This window comes from Molothrus aeneus, chromosome 7 (assembly GCF_037042795.1).
Source record: "Molothrus aeneus isolate 106 chromosome 7, BPBGC_Maene_1.0, whole genome shotgun sequence".
In the NCBI taxonomy this organism is placed as follows: Eukaryota; Metazoa; Chordata; class Aves; order Passeriformes; family Icteridae; genus Molothrus; species Molothrus aeneus.
In genome coordinates this window covers 13,703,299-13,719,287 of record NC_089652.1, presented here as the reverse complement: position 1 = coordinate 13,719,287, position 15,989 = coordinate 13,703,299, and the positions used below count along the sequence as shown (strand labels likewise).

General features: G+C 36.3%; 1 protein-coding gene across 2 annotated transcripts in view; it reads left to right on the top strand.

The window, feature by feature from the left end:
• The window catches only part of PARD3B (par-3 family cell polarity regulator beta), a 394,093-nt gene that overhangs the window by 201,624 nt on the left and 176,480 nt on the right, over positions 1–15,989 (top strand). For both annotated transcript variants that reach the window (XM_066553233.1, XM_066553232.1), the window contains exons 12-15: positions 2,807–2,977; positions 6,293–6,422; positions 11,104–11,203; positions 13,271–13,386. In XM_066553233.1, the coding sequence (XP_066409330.1) occupies positions 2,807–2,977; positions 6,293–6,422; positions 11,104–11,203; positions 13,271–13,386 (517 nt within the window). The remainder of the gene's footprint in view (positions 1–2,806; positions 2,978–6,292; positions 6,423–11,103; positions 11,204–13,270; positions 13,387–15,989) is intronic.

The window sequence follows — 15,989 nt, the reverse complement described above, 5'->3', positions numbered from 1 at the left end:
AGAAATGTCATTGGTGTGATAAGGGAAATAGCTTATTGTGCCTTGATTAAAAAGATAAGTCCCTGAAGATCATGGCATTATATCTTCCTGCTCTACTGTAAATAGTGGGAGTCTTGTGAATGACTGTGAGAATATGGCAGCCATGTGGTGGTAGATGCTGCCCCTTGCTGTGAGTTGTCATAAAAAACCCAGCATTTTTTAAATAAGTGAGGGAAGAGTAACATCAGCTTCTATTAGAATAGCTCACTCGCAGTTCCAGAGATGGCATTTGAAAACTGTTCTGCTGAAATGCCAAATGTTGTTTTCCTGCTCAAAAGCCACAAAGAAACCTACCTCTCAGAGATGAAAGAAGAAACGTGTTAAAACAACATTTAGCTTGTTTTGAGCCAAGCAGATTTTCATGCAGTTCAGGCTTCCAAACCAGGCCATAACACAAGGGATGTGAAAATCTGTGTTTGGAAACTGTTTAGATGTGGGGATTTTTTTTTCCTGGTCTCTAAAGAGGCGAAAGGTTTTTCTGTAAAGTAACTTCTGCCTGTTGTGTGAAAACAGCATCCAGCTGTCTTCCAGCCTGGGTGATACAGGTGACTTAGCAAGTGTGGTTGATCAATATTTATGAATGATGCACATTTTTTTTCTTCTATCACAATTGAAGTGTCAAATTCAAATTGAATTTTTCATGTAAATGCTGCACATAACAGAGGAGCAAGAAGGGCAGATGTATCAAAAGAAGCCTTTTAAGAAGTAATGTAATTAAAATATAAATGAAGTCTCATACAAAAGTACTAGAAGAAAAATTAAAAATCGGGCCAGTAGAGAACTTTGTGAGGCTCAGTGATTCGTTTAAAAATGTGTGCTATGTTCAGGACAGTTGCATACTCAACTGATGTAGTTGTGACATTTGGCATTGTATTTGTATAGACTTTAGAAACAGACTTTAACAGATATTTAATACATGATAGTATTTTTTCCAGAAAGGAAAAACAGTAATCCAAGAAACTGTAGGACCATAGGGGGAGGACATGAGGACCTATAAAATTTTCAAAGTTTTACAGAAATTTACAAAAAATAAATTTTGTTTTTGTCGAACTCCTGTTGCTCTGAATAGCTCCATTCATTTCAGCAAATTTTGATTGGACACAGAGGAATTACAACATGTGCAAATAATAAAATTTTTCATTCAACAATTTTAACCCTTGTCTCCCTAGACTTTAGCTCTTATTATGGCATCATTTGTATATAGAGGATCAGTGAGGTTAACTTACTGACTTTGGCTGTATGTACATCTAAGTTGGCATAAAATATTCAGCAGAGAGGTGGGAGAGGTTTCAGTGTATCTTCCAAATGACCTCTCCGTTTTCTATCCTCCATTCCCACACCCTCTCAAGAAAAGTTTTATCTCTCTTAATTTTCCTTCTCTGAGTGACTCATCTCCTAATTATTTCTTTCCATCTTCTTGTCCATCCCAGTTTATTTTGGATTTTGTTATATACTGGTTTTTTTCAGCTTTGTGGTTATCTGTACTCTGCTGTAGTAATGATGATATGCCGTTCCAACAAAAATAACACTTAATGAAGCTGGGTGTGTCACAGCTACTGTAACTCACTCAAAAATGACTTCGACTTGGCAGAAGTAGCAGAATAGTGAATTGAACATCTTAGTTACAGAAAAAAATAGAAATCTGATAGTATATATATTTTGTACTGCTCAGATGCATGAAATATATAAACAGTTTGGATGAGTGCTGAGCCTGTGAACTAAGCACTGTATTTCTGTGCAGGATCTTCCCTGTTATTGTTTCTTCACCACCTTCTATGAGATGTCTTCGGTTTCTTACTCCTTCTCCTCCTTGTTTGAGGTCTAATGCTAGCCTGATAATTGCGAACTTGACAAGCTTTGAAAGAAATTCCTGTATCTCAATTAAATAGACCTTATTTTCTGGTTAGAGAGAAACGTCCATGGCATGCTGTTTTATGAAAAGAAATAAATCACAGATCATAATGACAACAGCAATAGGACTCCTAAATCACAAAATAGCAGTGTCCACAATTTTATTGCACCCACAAATGTCACCTTGGCAAATGAAGCTGAATTACTTTTTCAAAGCATGGATTACTTGATATGGCTCAACCCTAATTTTTTTACTGGCAGCAGTTTTGGATGTTGTAAAATAGGGATAGCATTAATTAGTAAGGATGCTTGAGTTTTAGTGACCGTTCGGTACTGAAGATGTTGGCCCATGTGATGGCATGAGAATTGTGACAAGATACACACCAATAAGACTGTAAGACAAAATTTTTTGAGCTATTTCTTACCAGATCTTAATAGCAGATAATTATGCATGAAAAATACATTGTAGCACTCCTTTGTGGTTGCAGTGTGGGTACTAATAGTTATAGTGTGGGCCCATTAAACTAACTAAAAGCTTCTTTTCCCTTTTTTTGAGGATGGGGTGAGTGGGTTGGTTTTTGGGTGGTTTGTATTATTTCGGCTTTGCGTGTTTGGTTTGGGTTTTTTCTTAATTATTTAATTGTTTTAACTGATATAAATAAACTGCAAATGCAAGAAAAAGAGCAGTCTGTGCATGAATGCCTATGTTTGTATTTGCAGTATGAACTCTTTACAAAAGTTTTGTGAGCAGAGGGAGACAATTGCCAATTACTGGAAAGAAAGTTATTTCTGGCACTGCCCATTCTTTTATTTATTAAGTTATAGTCTGATTGTCTGCATCGTGCTTTCCCATATGTAGCACCTCTGCTTAATAATTCCTGGGGTTTCTGAAATTGTCATTGCTTTTCGCTCGCAGGACGGTCGTTTGCGAGTGAACGATCAGCTGGTAGCCGTGAATGGGGAGTCGCTCCTGGGCAAGTCCAACCATGAGGCCATGGAAACCCTCAGGCGCTCCATGTCCATGGAGGGCAACATTCGGGGCAGGATCCAGCTGGTCGTGCTCCGCAGGCTGGAGGTGCACACAGAGGTGAGGCAGTATATGCATTTATTAGATCAGTGTTGTTCCAGTCCCGGTGGTTTTGCACATCAGAGATGATGGCTTAAGTCTTGGTCACAGAGAGCTTCTCCTGGCAGAATTAATTCTCCCCTGGAGAGAGGACTCACAAATTGTTTCTGGTTGGTATCTCCTGGTCTTTCTGTGCTTGTTGAGACTTGACTAAAAGTTGCTTCTTATTTTGATTCAGCAAGTATTGGAACAAAAGAAAATATGATTCCAAAAAAAGTTAATTTAGGATTAATATATTGATGTAGTTTTGACTATCTGCTACTTCCTCAAGGCAATTGCTGGGATACAGGCAATTTAAATTATTCTGATTTCATTTGTTGCTATAGTCAGAGACCTGAATATCTTAGTATGACTAGGATTTTGATTTACTCTTGCTTTTTCTTTTTCATTAGTACGTAATGTATTTTTTAGTGTGTTTTTCTGGACTTGTCTTACTGCTTTTTTTTTTTTTGTCTTGACCTTCAAGGTATTAAATATTTTACTTTTTCTCATCAGATTAAGATTTCTTCAGGATGGGTTTCTGAGTTGATTAAGATAAAATCTATTTAAGTAAGGTAACAAAATAAGGAAAGAAAGGCATTTTTAACTATTATGTTTTCTAGACATCATATAAATTGATGTTTGCCAGTCACTTCTTATTTCGAAAAAGATTGATTTTTATGATCTCCCTTGCTCCCTCTTTCATTCATGCATGCACACACACATGCACTCTTTTCTCATCTTTACATAGATAATATACATGTATACTGTCTGCCTTTTCTAGTCACCCCAGTTTTAATTTTAACCTTTGAGCAAATATTTTAAAAAGCTTTAAATACTGGTAGAGTTCTTTAAAATGAAAGTACATACAAGTAGATTTGGGGTGTAAAAGGTTGTAATAAATCTCATTATAGAATTCCAAGATATTTCAAGCTTCTTATTTAATGAGCATTACTGGAACATTTTAAAAACAATCTTGTTTCTGGCTGTATTTGCATAAAATTCCAGAGGGCGGAAGAGGATGCAGGTGTCTGGTAATTTAATTGACTCTTAAATATTTTTCTGATAACTTTCTATGTAATTTACTACCATCATTTATTGATTGAGAAATGGATTTAGAAATATGACTTCCCAAATACTACACTCTTGCTTTGTTGGGAGGACGCTTTGGAAAAGCCTCATGATGTCAGTTGTGCCAGGAAAATATGAAAAGTGTCCATTAGCAATTCTGGAAGATGTTAGAGGAAAACACATTTTTGCTTTCCTTTTATATGTGACAGCATCCTGCTGTAAGGAAGAATTATGAAGTATATGTTATATTTATTGTGCAGTTTTGGGATATAAGAAAGATAGCCCACCTTCAAAGAAAGTTCAGTCCTGCTAAAGCTGAAGCTACTTCTTTTTAGAAAGCTTCCAATCAAGCATCAGATTGACCTAGTAAAAGTATGAGGCTGCTTTTTATAGTTAAGTGTATAGTTTTGAATATTATCCAGATGTATGAAAGAGGTAAATAATCTTGACTCATGCCCTATGAAGAATGCATAATGAGGTCTTGATTGAATCAAATTCATTTTAGACAGGAATTAATTTTTATAGGGTAGTCTTTGCGTTCAATTGTAATTCCATTTGAGTCTGGTGACCGCAGCAGAAATGGGTTGGTGCCCATTCTTCCCTTTCCCCAAAACAGCTACCCGAGCATTGCATCTCAGCTTGGCAGAAGGACAATATGTTTAGAAATGCATTATTGTTTTTATTGGGCAGGACACTAATGGAGGTCTTCCATGACAGCTATGTTTTATAAGCTGAATACTCGAATTAGGTTGGTTACTGATCAGTTGTTGGGATATTGATTGTGTCATTTATCAAAAGTAGATTTGTTGTTGCTGTTAATTCAAGGCTCCTTATCCCACTGTGTCTCCAGTGGATAGTTTAAAAAAGCAGTAAACGTGGACTTTAAAACCTAAGGAAGCTGATGTAAACTGAAGACTCCTGTTTCAAGAGGAAGCACAACTGTCAATGTCTGTGTGGTGTGTGTGTGTGTGTGTTTCTGTATGCAGGTTGAAATACCCTTTTCAAATGGCTGATTCTGCACTGAGGAAAAGGGAATTTTACACATGCTGCCTGTCCACTAAGCTTAAATTTGAAGCCATATTGTCACCATGAGTATCTCAGCATTGATTTCTGTTCTGAGGTGCAATTTTTCCATTTTATTAAGCTTATTTTCATTGTATTTATTAAATCACTATTTTATTAAATTTTTATTTTTTTAAGTTACATTATTTTATTTTTGTTATTAGGCTTGAAAAACAGTTTGCAAGGAGGTGTTACATGCTGTCCTTCCTTATGTCTTGGTTTGCAGGCAATCATTTGCCAATATATCAAGCCTCTTGCATCATTTTAAAAATAACATGGGTTAGATACATGCATTTCCTCTGTAGATATGACTATGGAATTTAAAAATATGTATACTTAGTATAACATTTGCTGACATAATGAACATGCAGTTTAAAAATAGAAGCCAGTTGGATCCCACTTCAAAAAAACAGATATAAAATCACAGAACATATAAAGGTTGCTTTGAAAGCTAGCCATAATATTTCTTCTGTGTGGGTTTTTGGTTTTCCCTGTGTAATGACTACGGAAATGTCTTTCTGGGTCTGTCCCAGCTTTAGAAACTGTGATTTTTATTTTTGTTTTTTTCCCAACTTTTTTCCTTTGAGCAACTGCTCAGGAGAATAAATTAGGCACTGTGGCATGTATGGGGGTGGGGGGTAGGAAATGTCTCAAAAGAAAAGCTGACTAGAGGTGTGACAGGAGTTTGTTTAGCTGCTAGCCAGAAGACCTGCGTTTGGGAGTTTGGTGTAACTCCTTACTTGCAAAACTGTTCTAGTGTGTGATCATCAGAACATATGCACTCAGTCTCGGGGAGAAGGGAACCAGCTGGCTGGCAGAAAAATACCATTGGCATTGCCCATGTTCTTGTGTTGACAATGTCACAAGCTGCCCTCCCAGATGGAGAATTTGAATGAAGCCAGTTGTGGGTCATAAAAAAAAAAATCTTCGTTTTTGTGCATCATTCTTACTGGTTGTTATTGCTTGGATGTTGTTATTTCATGGTGAGCAAAACCAGCCTGCAGTTTTGAAGAGCTCTCTCAAGTTTCTCATTTGAGAGGAGGCAATATACAGTGAACACATTATATCACAGTGTCTATGCACTGTTTGCAGTGATGGATGTTCTTCTGCATTGTCAAATATGTAAATTTTGTGTTGCAATGTGTGGTTCTGTTTTTCCCTTAGGAACGGTCAGACCAGGGAGTCTTTCAAAAATCAGCCTTTGATGGGAGTCATAACCTCGCAGCTGCTTCTCGACGCAATGATACCATTCTCCAGCAATTTGTAACATGCAGTCCTCAGGAAGGAATAAAAGGTAGCCTCTACATATCTATCTCTTTGCTGAGACAAAGAGTGCTTTGTGGTTTTCTTTCCTGAAATCCACAGCCACCAAAAGCAGTTAATTAGAGTAAGTGCACACTATGTTACTTTGAGGCTTGAAGATCCAGCGAGGGTGGGAGAGCTGATTCAGAAGTTGTGAATGAGATTCCTGGCACAAATTCCAGTTTAAGTAACAGTTTCTAGCTCGCTGCCCCAACACGTAAGGCTGGATAAAAAACAAATGATGAGTGCAAAATATATGTTGTCAAAATGTTTATTTTCTATATATCTTTAATGAGTGCAATGATTTTTACATTTAATTTCTAGATTATGTCCTAGGTTATTATAAGCTTAATTAATTTATACTAAAACATGATGTTCGAAAAGTGCACTTGCTTATTTTAGACTTTAAGGTAAAATTTGTTCAAAGGTTAGAAACATTCCCTTAATTTACAAATTGGAATTATATTAATGAACTCATTAAAAAGCATTAGGTAATTGTGTAAATTGTGCAAAGAAAACCTACATGTGCGAGCATATGGAAGCGTACAAGTAAGAGCATTTAAGGCCACTTGTTTTCCTGTCTTTTTTAATTTCTGATGGCATATGGTACTATCTGTCCAATTTGCTCCTGACTCAGCAAGGTACTAGTTATTTGAAAAGTTTAAGTATTTGAGATGGTCTTGACCCCTATCCTTTTAAGTGTGCTTTCATTCTTCAAGTCAAGCACATAGCTAAATACTTTTCAGTAGGAAAAAAAGATTTTCTTTGATGTAGTTGAATTATGCATGATCTTTCCCACTTTCCTAGACAACTGTGGAATCATGGTAGCCTGCAAAAAGTAATTTCATAGGCTGCTGTGATGACTGTGTGGGGTACTTTTAATCAAAACCAAAGAGCCCTTATCTGAAAAATTCAAGAGAAACTCCCATAGAATTTAGGGGTAACTTATTTGTGTTGACTTCAATATTTTCACAGTGTGACTCCAGGCAAAGAATCAGGTATAGTCTGAAGCACTGTAAATATTCAAAGATCAGATCCTCTTGCTTAGATCTACCTTATGTTTTTGTTGTATGGAATTTACACTCATTCTATAGTTTCAGTGGAAAAGGGTCCAATCCTTGGAACTAGCCTGCTCTGTAGAGCTGGGCATTACCAAAGATATATCAGCAGCAAATACCTGTAAATGCTTCCTTAAAAATCATAAAAGCAAATGCTCTGAAGCCATTGATGCAGATGAATGGCAACTGCTAACCTGTCACTTGAATTCCAAACAAAGTATGTGGAAGAGTTGTACTTTCAGATAAGGATTCTTCAAGTGCAATCCAGAAATCAGGACGGCTAGTTTTCAGCTCAGTCATAAAATTATTTTAAATAGGCATCTTTTTAATTAAAGAATTATGGTTAGAAGGCATTATAGCAAAAAAAGTGATGGCCTCAGAAGAGAATGTGTGAGATGTGAAAAGGAAGCTTTGGAGTGCTGCTGGCACAGGGAGGGTTTGGCGTGGCTGGGTCTTCACAATTGTGGCTTGGGAAGTGACTGCAATTGGAGTCAGCGGACAAGAGATGACAAAGAGGTTGCTACCACTTACTGAGGATATCATTGTATTGCAATTTCTGTTGAAGATTCGGTGTTTGATGAGTAAAATTTCAGTGATCTTAATGGAAAACTGTACAGGCACTTGTAGCAGGAGGGCTGTGGGACAGCTCTGATAAGAAATTGTTTTGGTGAAAGACAATTTGGGCTTAACACATTTCTGCAATGTGTGAGACTAATTTATCTTATTTTGAAATCATAGTATTAATTATTACTGAGATAATGCTCATTCTGCTTTCCATATGAGCCTGTCACCTATTTCCTTTTATCACTGGTTTAAATATTTTTTTGCATTGTTTCTTAAAAAGTTTTGTCCTCAGTGTTTCAAGGCATCTGCAAGGGTGAAACACTTTTCCTGTGCACAAGCCTCCTTTATGAACTTTAGGTTGCATGTCTGTTTAAGGACATGAGCCACAGACCTAGTGAGCTTCTTGTGTCAGGCAGGAACTGATCCTTATACATGCTCACAGTGTGCTATCCATATCTTGAACATAGAAATGCAGTTGGTACCTTTTTGCAAAGAATGCTAAAACAGAGAAGAGATTTTTAACATAATATGGGATCTGATGTAAGAATTTAATGTAGGAACTGTATTATGTTTCATAAAATGTCACTTTCTTAATTAATGTTTTCTAATAAGTTATTTCCAGTACCATTCGCTGCTCCTACCAATAAAATTCTTATAAAAGCTCAGCAAAAATACACTGAAGCTTGGCCTGCTAATATTGCTGTCTGTTTTAAGAGTCTTTTTTATTATACATGAGCAAGAAAAACTAATGTCTGGGGAAAAGTGCTTATAGCCAAAACATTAAATTTTGTCTTGCCTGTGGATATTTAAATAAAGAGGGAGGGAATAGTGATCCAATATTGAAATGCCAGTGTTTGTTCTATTTTTGCATGAATAACACTTGCTGCCTTCAGGTCCTCACTTCTTTTCCTGCCAAGCTGTTTCACGGTGTTTTTTAGAACAATCTCTTTGAGAATTGATACTTCAGTGCCAGCAGCTTTACATTTCTGGTGTTGAAAGATTACTGGAATGTGTTTCATTAGAGGTTCTGATATATTTCTTATAACCCTATATTATAAATAGTTATAGGGAAAATGCTGTCATCTCTCTGTTAAGTAGCAAAATAATCAAACTTTCTCTACTACCAGAGACTGCCGAATCCTCATGGTTCTACAAGCACCTCTGTTTTCATACATATGTGGTAACATCAACATAGAAAATTAAGTGAAATTTTTAATCATTTAGATTTTCCTTGTAAATGCTGCGCGTGTCTTATAGACAGACTCAGTTTTTACTCTGCCTGAGTTACTCTTTTTTACTCTCTTAGTCTATTTAATATCTGAAAATTCAATGCATTTTGTTCAGTACTTAGATTTATCTGGATCTGTTAGGGTCATTTCCTGAGGTCTTGAACATGGAGCCAGTGACTGCCCCTTAGGTTAAATTCTCTCATTCTCTGGCTCCTGGTCCCATTTTACTGGGAGCTGTAATCCCTTGTGATCATTTCCGATTCACTGAGGAAGTCTGACGTTTTTCTGTGTGTATCCTTTTGTTACTGTAAGAAAAATACCAGTGGTAGCCCATGATCAAACAGCCTTGGTGAAATGATGTACCAATTACTGTGAATCTAAGTTAGTATAACTACATGATATGCTCAGTCTCTTGCCGTGGCTATAAGAGTCTGCTCAGAAAGGCTAACCACAGTGTAAGTGTGGTGTAGTTCTATTTCTTTTTTAGTTTATTGGGGTTTTTGTGGGTTTGGGGTTTTTTTCCTTTTTTTCGGGTGCAAGAAGCCCATGTGTATATGTAAGGTAGCATACCTGTATTTTACATCAGACTGACAATCATTTTTTAAGGTCTCATTAAAGCTTTCTTCCTCATCTATTTATTCTCACTTTCTTTTGATGATGCTCACACTTTTCCTGAGATACAGGGTTTGAGCTATCTTTTATTAGAAGGCTATCCGGCCAATAGGAATTTTATAGGATTCTTGAGCTAATAGTATAGGTTTGCGGGGGTTGTTTTTTCTTTGGTTTTTTTTGGGGAGTTTTTGGTTGGAATTTTTTTCCCCAGTATTTTTTGTTTGCTGTATAAGTGCTCTTATCACATAAATATAACCTATTGCTTTCTCCTTTGATCCCTCCTTGCCAACCCTTTTTCTCTCAGGTTAGGTTAGTGCTTTCAGACAGGATTTTGTACAAAAAGACTGCCAACATTCCGTGCAACAGAACAGGTCACGTTAAAGTGTGGTATGTCATTATTATTAGATTGCTTACCTGCCATTGAAACCCAAGGAAGTGTCCATGTTTCCTATTAAGTTTGGGAGGGGTGAAGACATATTCTACATTGAAAAATGCAGGGACTTTTTCTTAGATGGTAGCTTTGGGTTGAGAAGTGGATTTATAGGACAGTAATGAGGTGGCTTACAGTGAGCACAGCAGTCTTACTAAATATTGCAGGTATTTAAGTGTTGTTGCTTAGCAAACCACTGAATGGTTTGAGTAGTTTATATTTGTCTTTGTAAAAAGTAATTTTCTAGTGTTAGCTGGATGCTGTTTGTAAAGGTAAAGGAGTTGCAGTAGTAGTAGGAAAATGACGACTGTAATTAAGAAATGCCTCTTTATTCTCTTGCTGTGGAATAATATAATTTTTTCTTCTTCTGATCTCTTTGCTGAGAGTATGGTTCTATCCTGTACATCAAAGGTGATAAATGCTCCCCATCAAAGGGACTGAAATAATGAACCTACAATCAGTCTGAATGCAGCTATGGAGAAGTTAAAAATGGAGTAAAGCAATTTGTGCCTTGCACTCAACTTCACTATATGCACAAAGTTTCCCTATATTTACCTTTAATAATATATATGCAAATCTGAAAATCAGCTCTTCAGGAAAATCCCAAGGGGTGTATTTTCTGCTTGGTGTGATTTTAATTCTAGTTTAGTTAGTTCAGGGATTTGAATAATTTGTGATTTACTTCAGCATTGCTTGAGGCCTTCCAGTCATCAGCCAGTGAACTGGTGTAATGTAGTTGTTTCTGCAGGTTATTTAACTCCTTTCTAAATTTTGTTTCAGAGTTTCCAGTTTCTGATCGTGGCAATGGTGAAAATGAAACACCTCCACCTCTCCCACCACATCCTAGTGAGGATCTGCTGAATGAGGATTATAATCACAGGTTGGACTTTAGCTCTTCTTAATAGTTACAGCACTAATTGCTCAGTAGTGGTTGTGGTAATAGTTCTAATTGATTATAAAACCTCTTTTTTTTTTTTTAATTTGTACCACTTTCTTTAGTCCCTTCTAAGGTCTTTTAACATAAGCTGTGAATGTTATTTTAGCATTTAGTGTGTTGTTCATTTCAGTTGTATATAAGCTGCAGTATGCTTGCTCTACATGATAGATGATACCTGTCTTGTGTTCAGTGAAACAAAAAAAAACTTGAAGCATAATTCCAATTAAAAAAAAAAAAATTTAAAACTGTACTGTGGGTGCAATGTGTAAATGCAGTGTGAAGTCTCTTAAAGCTTTAAAAGTCCAAGCCAAACACAGTTTGTAAGAAACTGAATCTCCTTATGTCACATGAAGATATTATTGAGATTACAAAATGAATTTTCAGTAAGTCTGAACATTGAAATGTGTAGGAGAAAACTTAATGAACTCTTTTCCAGTTGTAAAGGTATTGGGTTGATTTTTCAGATACTTCTGCAAAGCCTGCCATGCTTGATAGCAGCTATAAGCTCCAATTTCCTTAGTAAATACAGAAGTCTGGAGGTGCAGAAAAAAGAGTAAACATGTAGAAGTTCACAATGGCTCATTCTCTCTATCTCAAGTAGCACAGGATTCAAATGAAAGGCATAATTTCAGCCTCTCCTGATTATGAGGAATGTAACCAATCCTGATGATGATGATGCTGAAATGCACCCTTGAACATTGTTTCCTGATTTGCTGTGTGTTCAATTTTGATAGTCATGCATCTACTGCAATGCTACTAAGGAAGTATGCATTTCAGCTAGAAATGTAGCCATGTGTCTGTCCTTGTGTGCTGGGGTGTGAGTAAAAACTACTCTTAAGTGATTGGTTGCATCAAAGAGTAAATATATTTTATTATGGATACCTTGAATGCTTTATACAAGACTTTCATATCTATTTTCATTTTGCTAACATAGAGTAATTACACTAGAATAAGTTTGTTATTTCTGGTCTCCCAGGCAGGTACATATGACATGATAAACAAACAAGTCTACACAGATCAGTGCAATTCAGCATTGCATTCTTAACTGCAGTTGGTTGTTAGAATCTGTTCCTAATTTTTCCAGCAAGCTCAGAGAAAAACATTCTCCTAAATGCTAATGATGTATTAAAACAGTGATGAATTTACAGGTCCTTTGTCTCACCCTGACTTTTCCAGTGTTGTATTGTTTTTCCATTTAGAACTAAAGTTCTCCTGAAATTGAATTGCTGTATCAAGTCACATTGATTTCACTGAAATTGCATTTCAACAAAATGAATAGGAAAATACTTAGGAAAGTATTTTGACACTGCAAAATGAAACCCTTTGAGCTATTTTGAACTAAATATTTTTGTTTTTCTAAATCCTTTCTTGCTTAAGAATACTTCAAAGAATAATAATTTCTGTTTCTAATCAAAAAAGAGACACATAGGATTTCAGATTGCATCGAGCTGTTGCATTTTGAGCTGAAAGTTACTTGGAGTTTCACTCAGGTTGCAGTTTTGAAATGTTTAGAAAGTTGCCTTAAAATAAAAGAATAAAAAAAAAAAAGACCAAAACAAAATAAAAATCAAAGCAAGCAAACACAATACCCTGGAATTCTTCAGTTGTAGCATGCTTCATAAGACCTCCAGCCTCTGCTTAAGTGGTGCAGGGCTATAAAATAATTTTATATTAGCAGGTGAAGTAAAATTGATCCAGGTACGTTGCAGTATTTCTCCAACATTCTGTAGCATGTTATTTGGAAATGCAGTGGTTAGATAGAACTACCAAAATGAAAAGAAAGTTATTGCTGATCATTTACATTTATATTTCTTTCTGTGATGAGAAATCAAGTGACTGAAAGTGTTAAGTCTCAGAAAAGGAAGTTGAAGATCGATATCTGATTTGAAAAATGCATGCTGTGAGCAACTGGAGAAAGAAACATGTATATTTGTGCATTCTTTAATTAGTTCACTTGTGGTTTGAACTGGTACCTTAACATTTTACCTATTTTTTTTTTCCTCCCTACAGCCCTATCATAAATTCAGCAGTGCATTTAACAGATCAGCACATCAACTTCAGATCTTTGACACCAGCCAAGCAGTCTGAATCAATTAATCTGAAAGCCTCAAAAAGCATGGATCTAGGTAAGAAGGGCTGGGGTGACACATAGGTCAGCTCTTTAGCCTTAGCCCATCTGCACCATCTCTGTTTCTTGCTTTTGTTTCTTTAACATCAGGGAGTAAGTTCTGCAGGAGCTACAGTGATGGGGACAATGGTCAGCCTCCTCTAGCAGCTATTTGCAAATACACTTTTATTGGAGCTGAAGAAAGTTTGTTGGTTTTTTTGTTTGGTTGGGTTTTTTTTTTTCTTTCTTTTTGTAAAGGCCCATTGTATTGAAATACTAGCTGAAGAAAAGGGGGAATGATGGAAAAATGAGCTGAAAGAATTCTGTACAAGTTTTGTATGTCTAAAATATAAAGCAAAGCCAGCAATCACAAAAATAATTTCTTTTATAAAATATAAATGATTGTAAAACTACACTGGACAAAGGGTAACGTTCCTAACACAAGTTGTTTATTTCTTCATTGACAATGACAAACACAGGCAAAATGTTGCAGTAGGTCTTTATAAATGCTTGAAGGGTGTAAGGTTATGGTTCTCTACCCATCCGTGCTGTGCAGGAAATCTTGCAGGGGGGTGAAGTAGAAAGTAAAAGGCTCTTTCAATACCAGGAAAACATTTGCAGGTGGAAGATTGAAGGGTTATTGCCACTGAAAAACCAAGCCATGTTTTACTGAGGGTTCAAGAAAGCTTGTTAAGTCTCAAAGGAAACCAAATAAGGTTTTCTTTTTCCTTTTAATTCTTCTTGGCCACACTCACTCTTTATCTGTTGGTTGGTTTTGGTTTTTTTTTTTGAATTCCCAGTGTTGATGGGGAAACTTTGAGGACTACCATTAGGATATCTTTAATAATAGATTTGTGTGCTTTGTTGGATCAGATTTGCTACACCATTAATAGAAAGTGATTCATTTTATATACAGTTTCAAGGTAGCTTTTTCTTAACTTGCAGGTTTTTTTTCCATGAAGTCTTCCAGACTGGTCTTAGGTTTTTTGTATTGTTGATTTTTGTTGTCATCTTAGTAGAGTATTTTGATGTAACATTAAATGTGTGTACTCCTCTAGTGGTGTGTAAGGAAAGCCAGGCAGTTATTAATGCCTGAAATGCCTAAGAATGGATGTGAATTAATTGAAGAAAGGTCTTAAGGCAGAATTGTAACACTACTGCATGACCGGGCAAAGCATGTCATTGGCTCTTCCGTTCCTGTGTTTTAATGAAGAGTTATGGATTAGGTATTTTTTAAAGAATGAAAATGCTGCTCAAAAAATGATTAGGTTTACAGACTCGAGTCAAACCATATATTGCATGTAGTCTACTAGAAAAATGAATGTTCAGCTTTATTGAGCCTTCTTTTAGAAAGGTTTGCTTCCAGCTCCCACAGAAGTCCCAGAAAAGAATGCTCATGAACACCAGTGTAAAATTAGTCAATTGTGTGTGAGAGCATATTCAGAACTGCCAGGTAACTCATACTTCAAGTTCTATACACAATCTGTTCCTGACACCCAGGAGCGATGCTTTGAGAATATACATGAGTCACTAAATCATGGTGGCTAAAAACTAGAATAAAATTGGATGCAAAAATGAAACAAAAATTAGACACAAATGTATCTTTTAGAGTGTTCAAAAATTGTTGCCTGTAGAAGGTAGCTGTTGGAAAGTTCCCTTGTGTTATAAAAGTAAAAAATAAAAAGGGTGATAACCAGTCTGATTGACTATGTGAAGGTAAATCTACTTGAGACACTCATATAAGGAGTTTGAGGGACTACGAAAGATCTGCACCGTATTTTTTTATAAATTACAATAGATGAAGTAAAATTCCTTGCACATAGCTTGGCAGTTAATGAAACTGAGGAAGATGAAAGCTGGGACCTTTTACCATCATTCTCTAGCAAGCAGTGAAGTACCATGTTTGGCCTTCTGCCTTTTGAAAGACTTTAAGCAGAAGCTGCTGTTTGAAAGAGAAAATGGAACAGAAACATGAAAATCTCAAGTGAAGTAACTGCAACATAAAGTGCTTCAAATACAAATAAAATCCCAATAGTTTGATATAAAAAAATGTGCTTCCAAATAGAGCATTCAGATAATAGACTTTCCAGGATGGATTTTTGGGAAAGCAAAGTTATTTCTTAGGGGTTTTTTTGCTTGCTTCTTGCTTAACTGCAGTCATGACCAATAGTAACTTCTCACCCCAGCATGCAGCTGTGTACCCATACTGATTTCAATGCACTGCTAAAAAAAAAGGAAATAGGGAAGTAATCTTCCATCAGATGTGGTAGCAAAGGAGAAATGTTCTTTCTCTGAGAAGATCTAGGCCCTATTTTTCCAGTAGTCATGGGACACTGTACACTTAGTACATTTCTTTTGTTCTCAAGTTCTGCCAGTCCTCTCAGAAATAAATCTGACAGGATGAACAGAAAAAAGCACAGAACTGGAGTCCAGGAGGAGAACTGTGAGACCTTAGAACACGTGATTTAGATGCAGTTCCTTTCTTTTTAAACCAAGTTGCCTCTGAATCATGTGTCTCCACAGATCTGTGAAATCACCCAGAGATTGGGTCTAGAGACCCAGAATGACAATCACAAATTCAGCAGACAACAGAATTTGTCTAATACAGGGCAAGAATGTGAA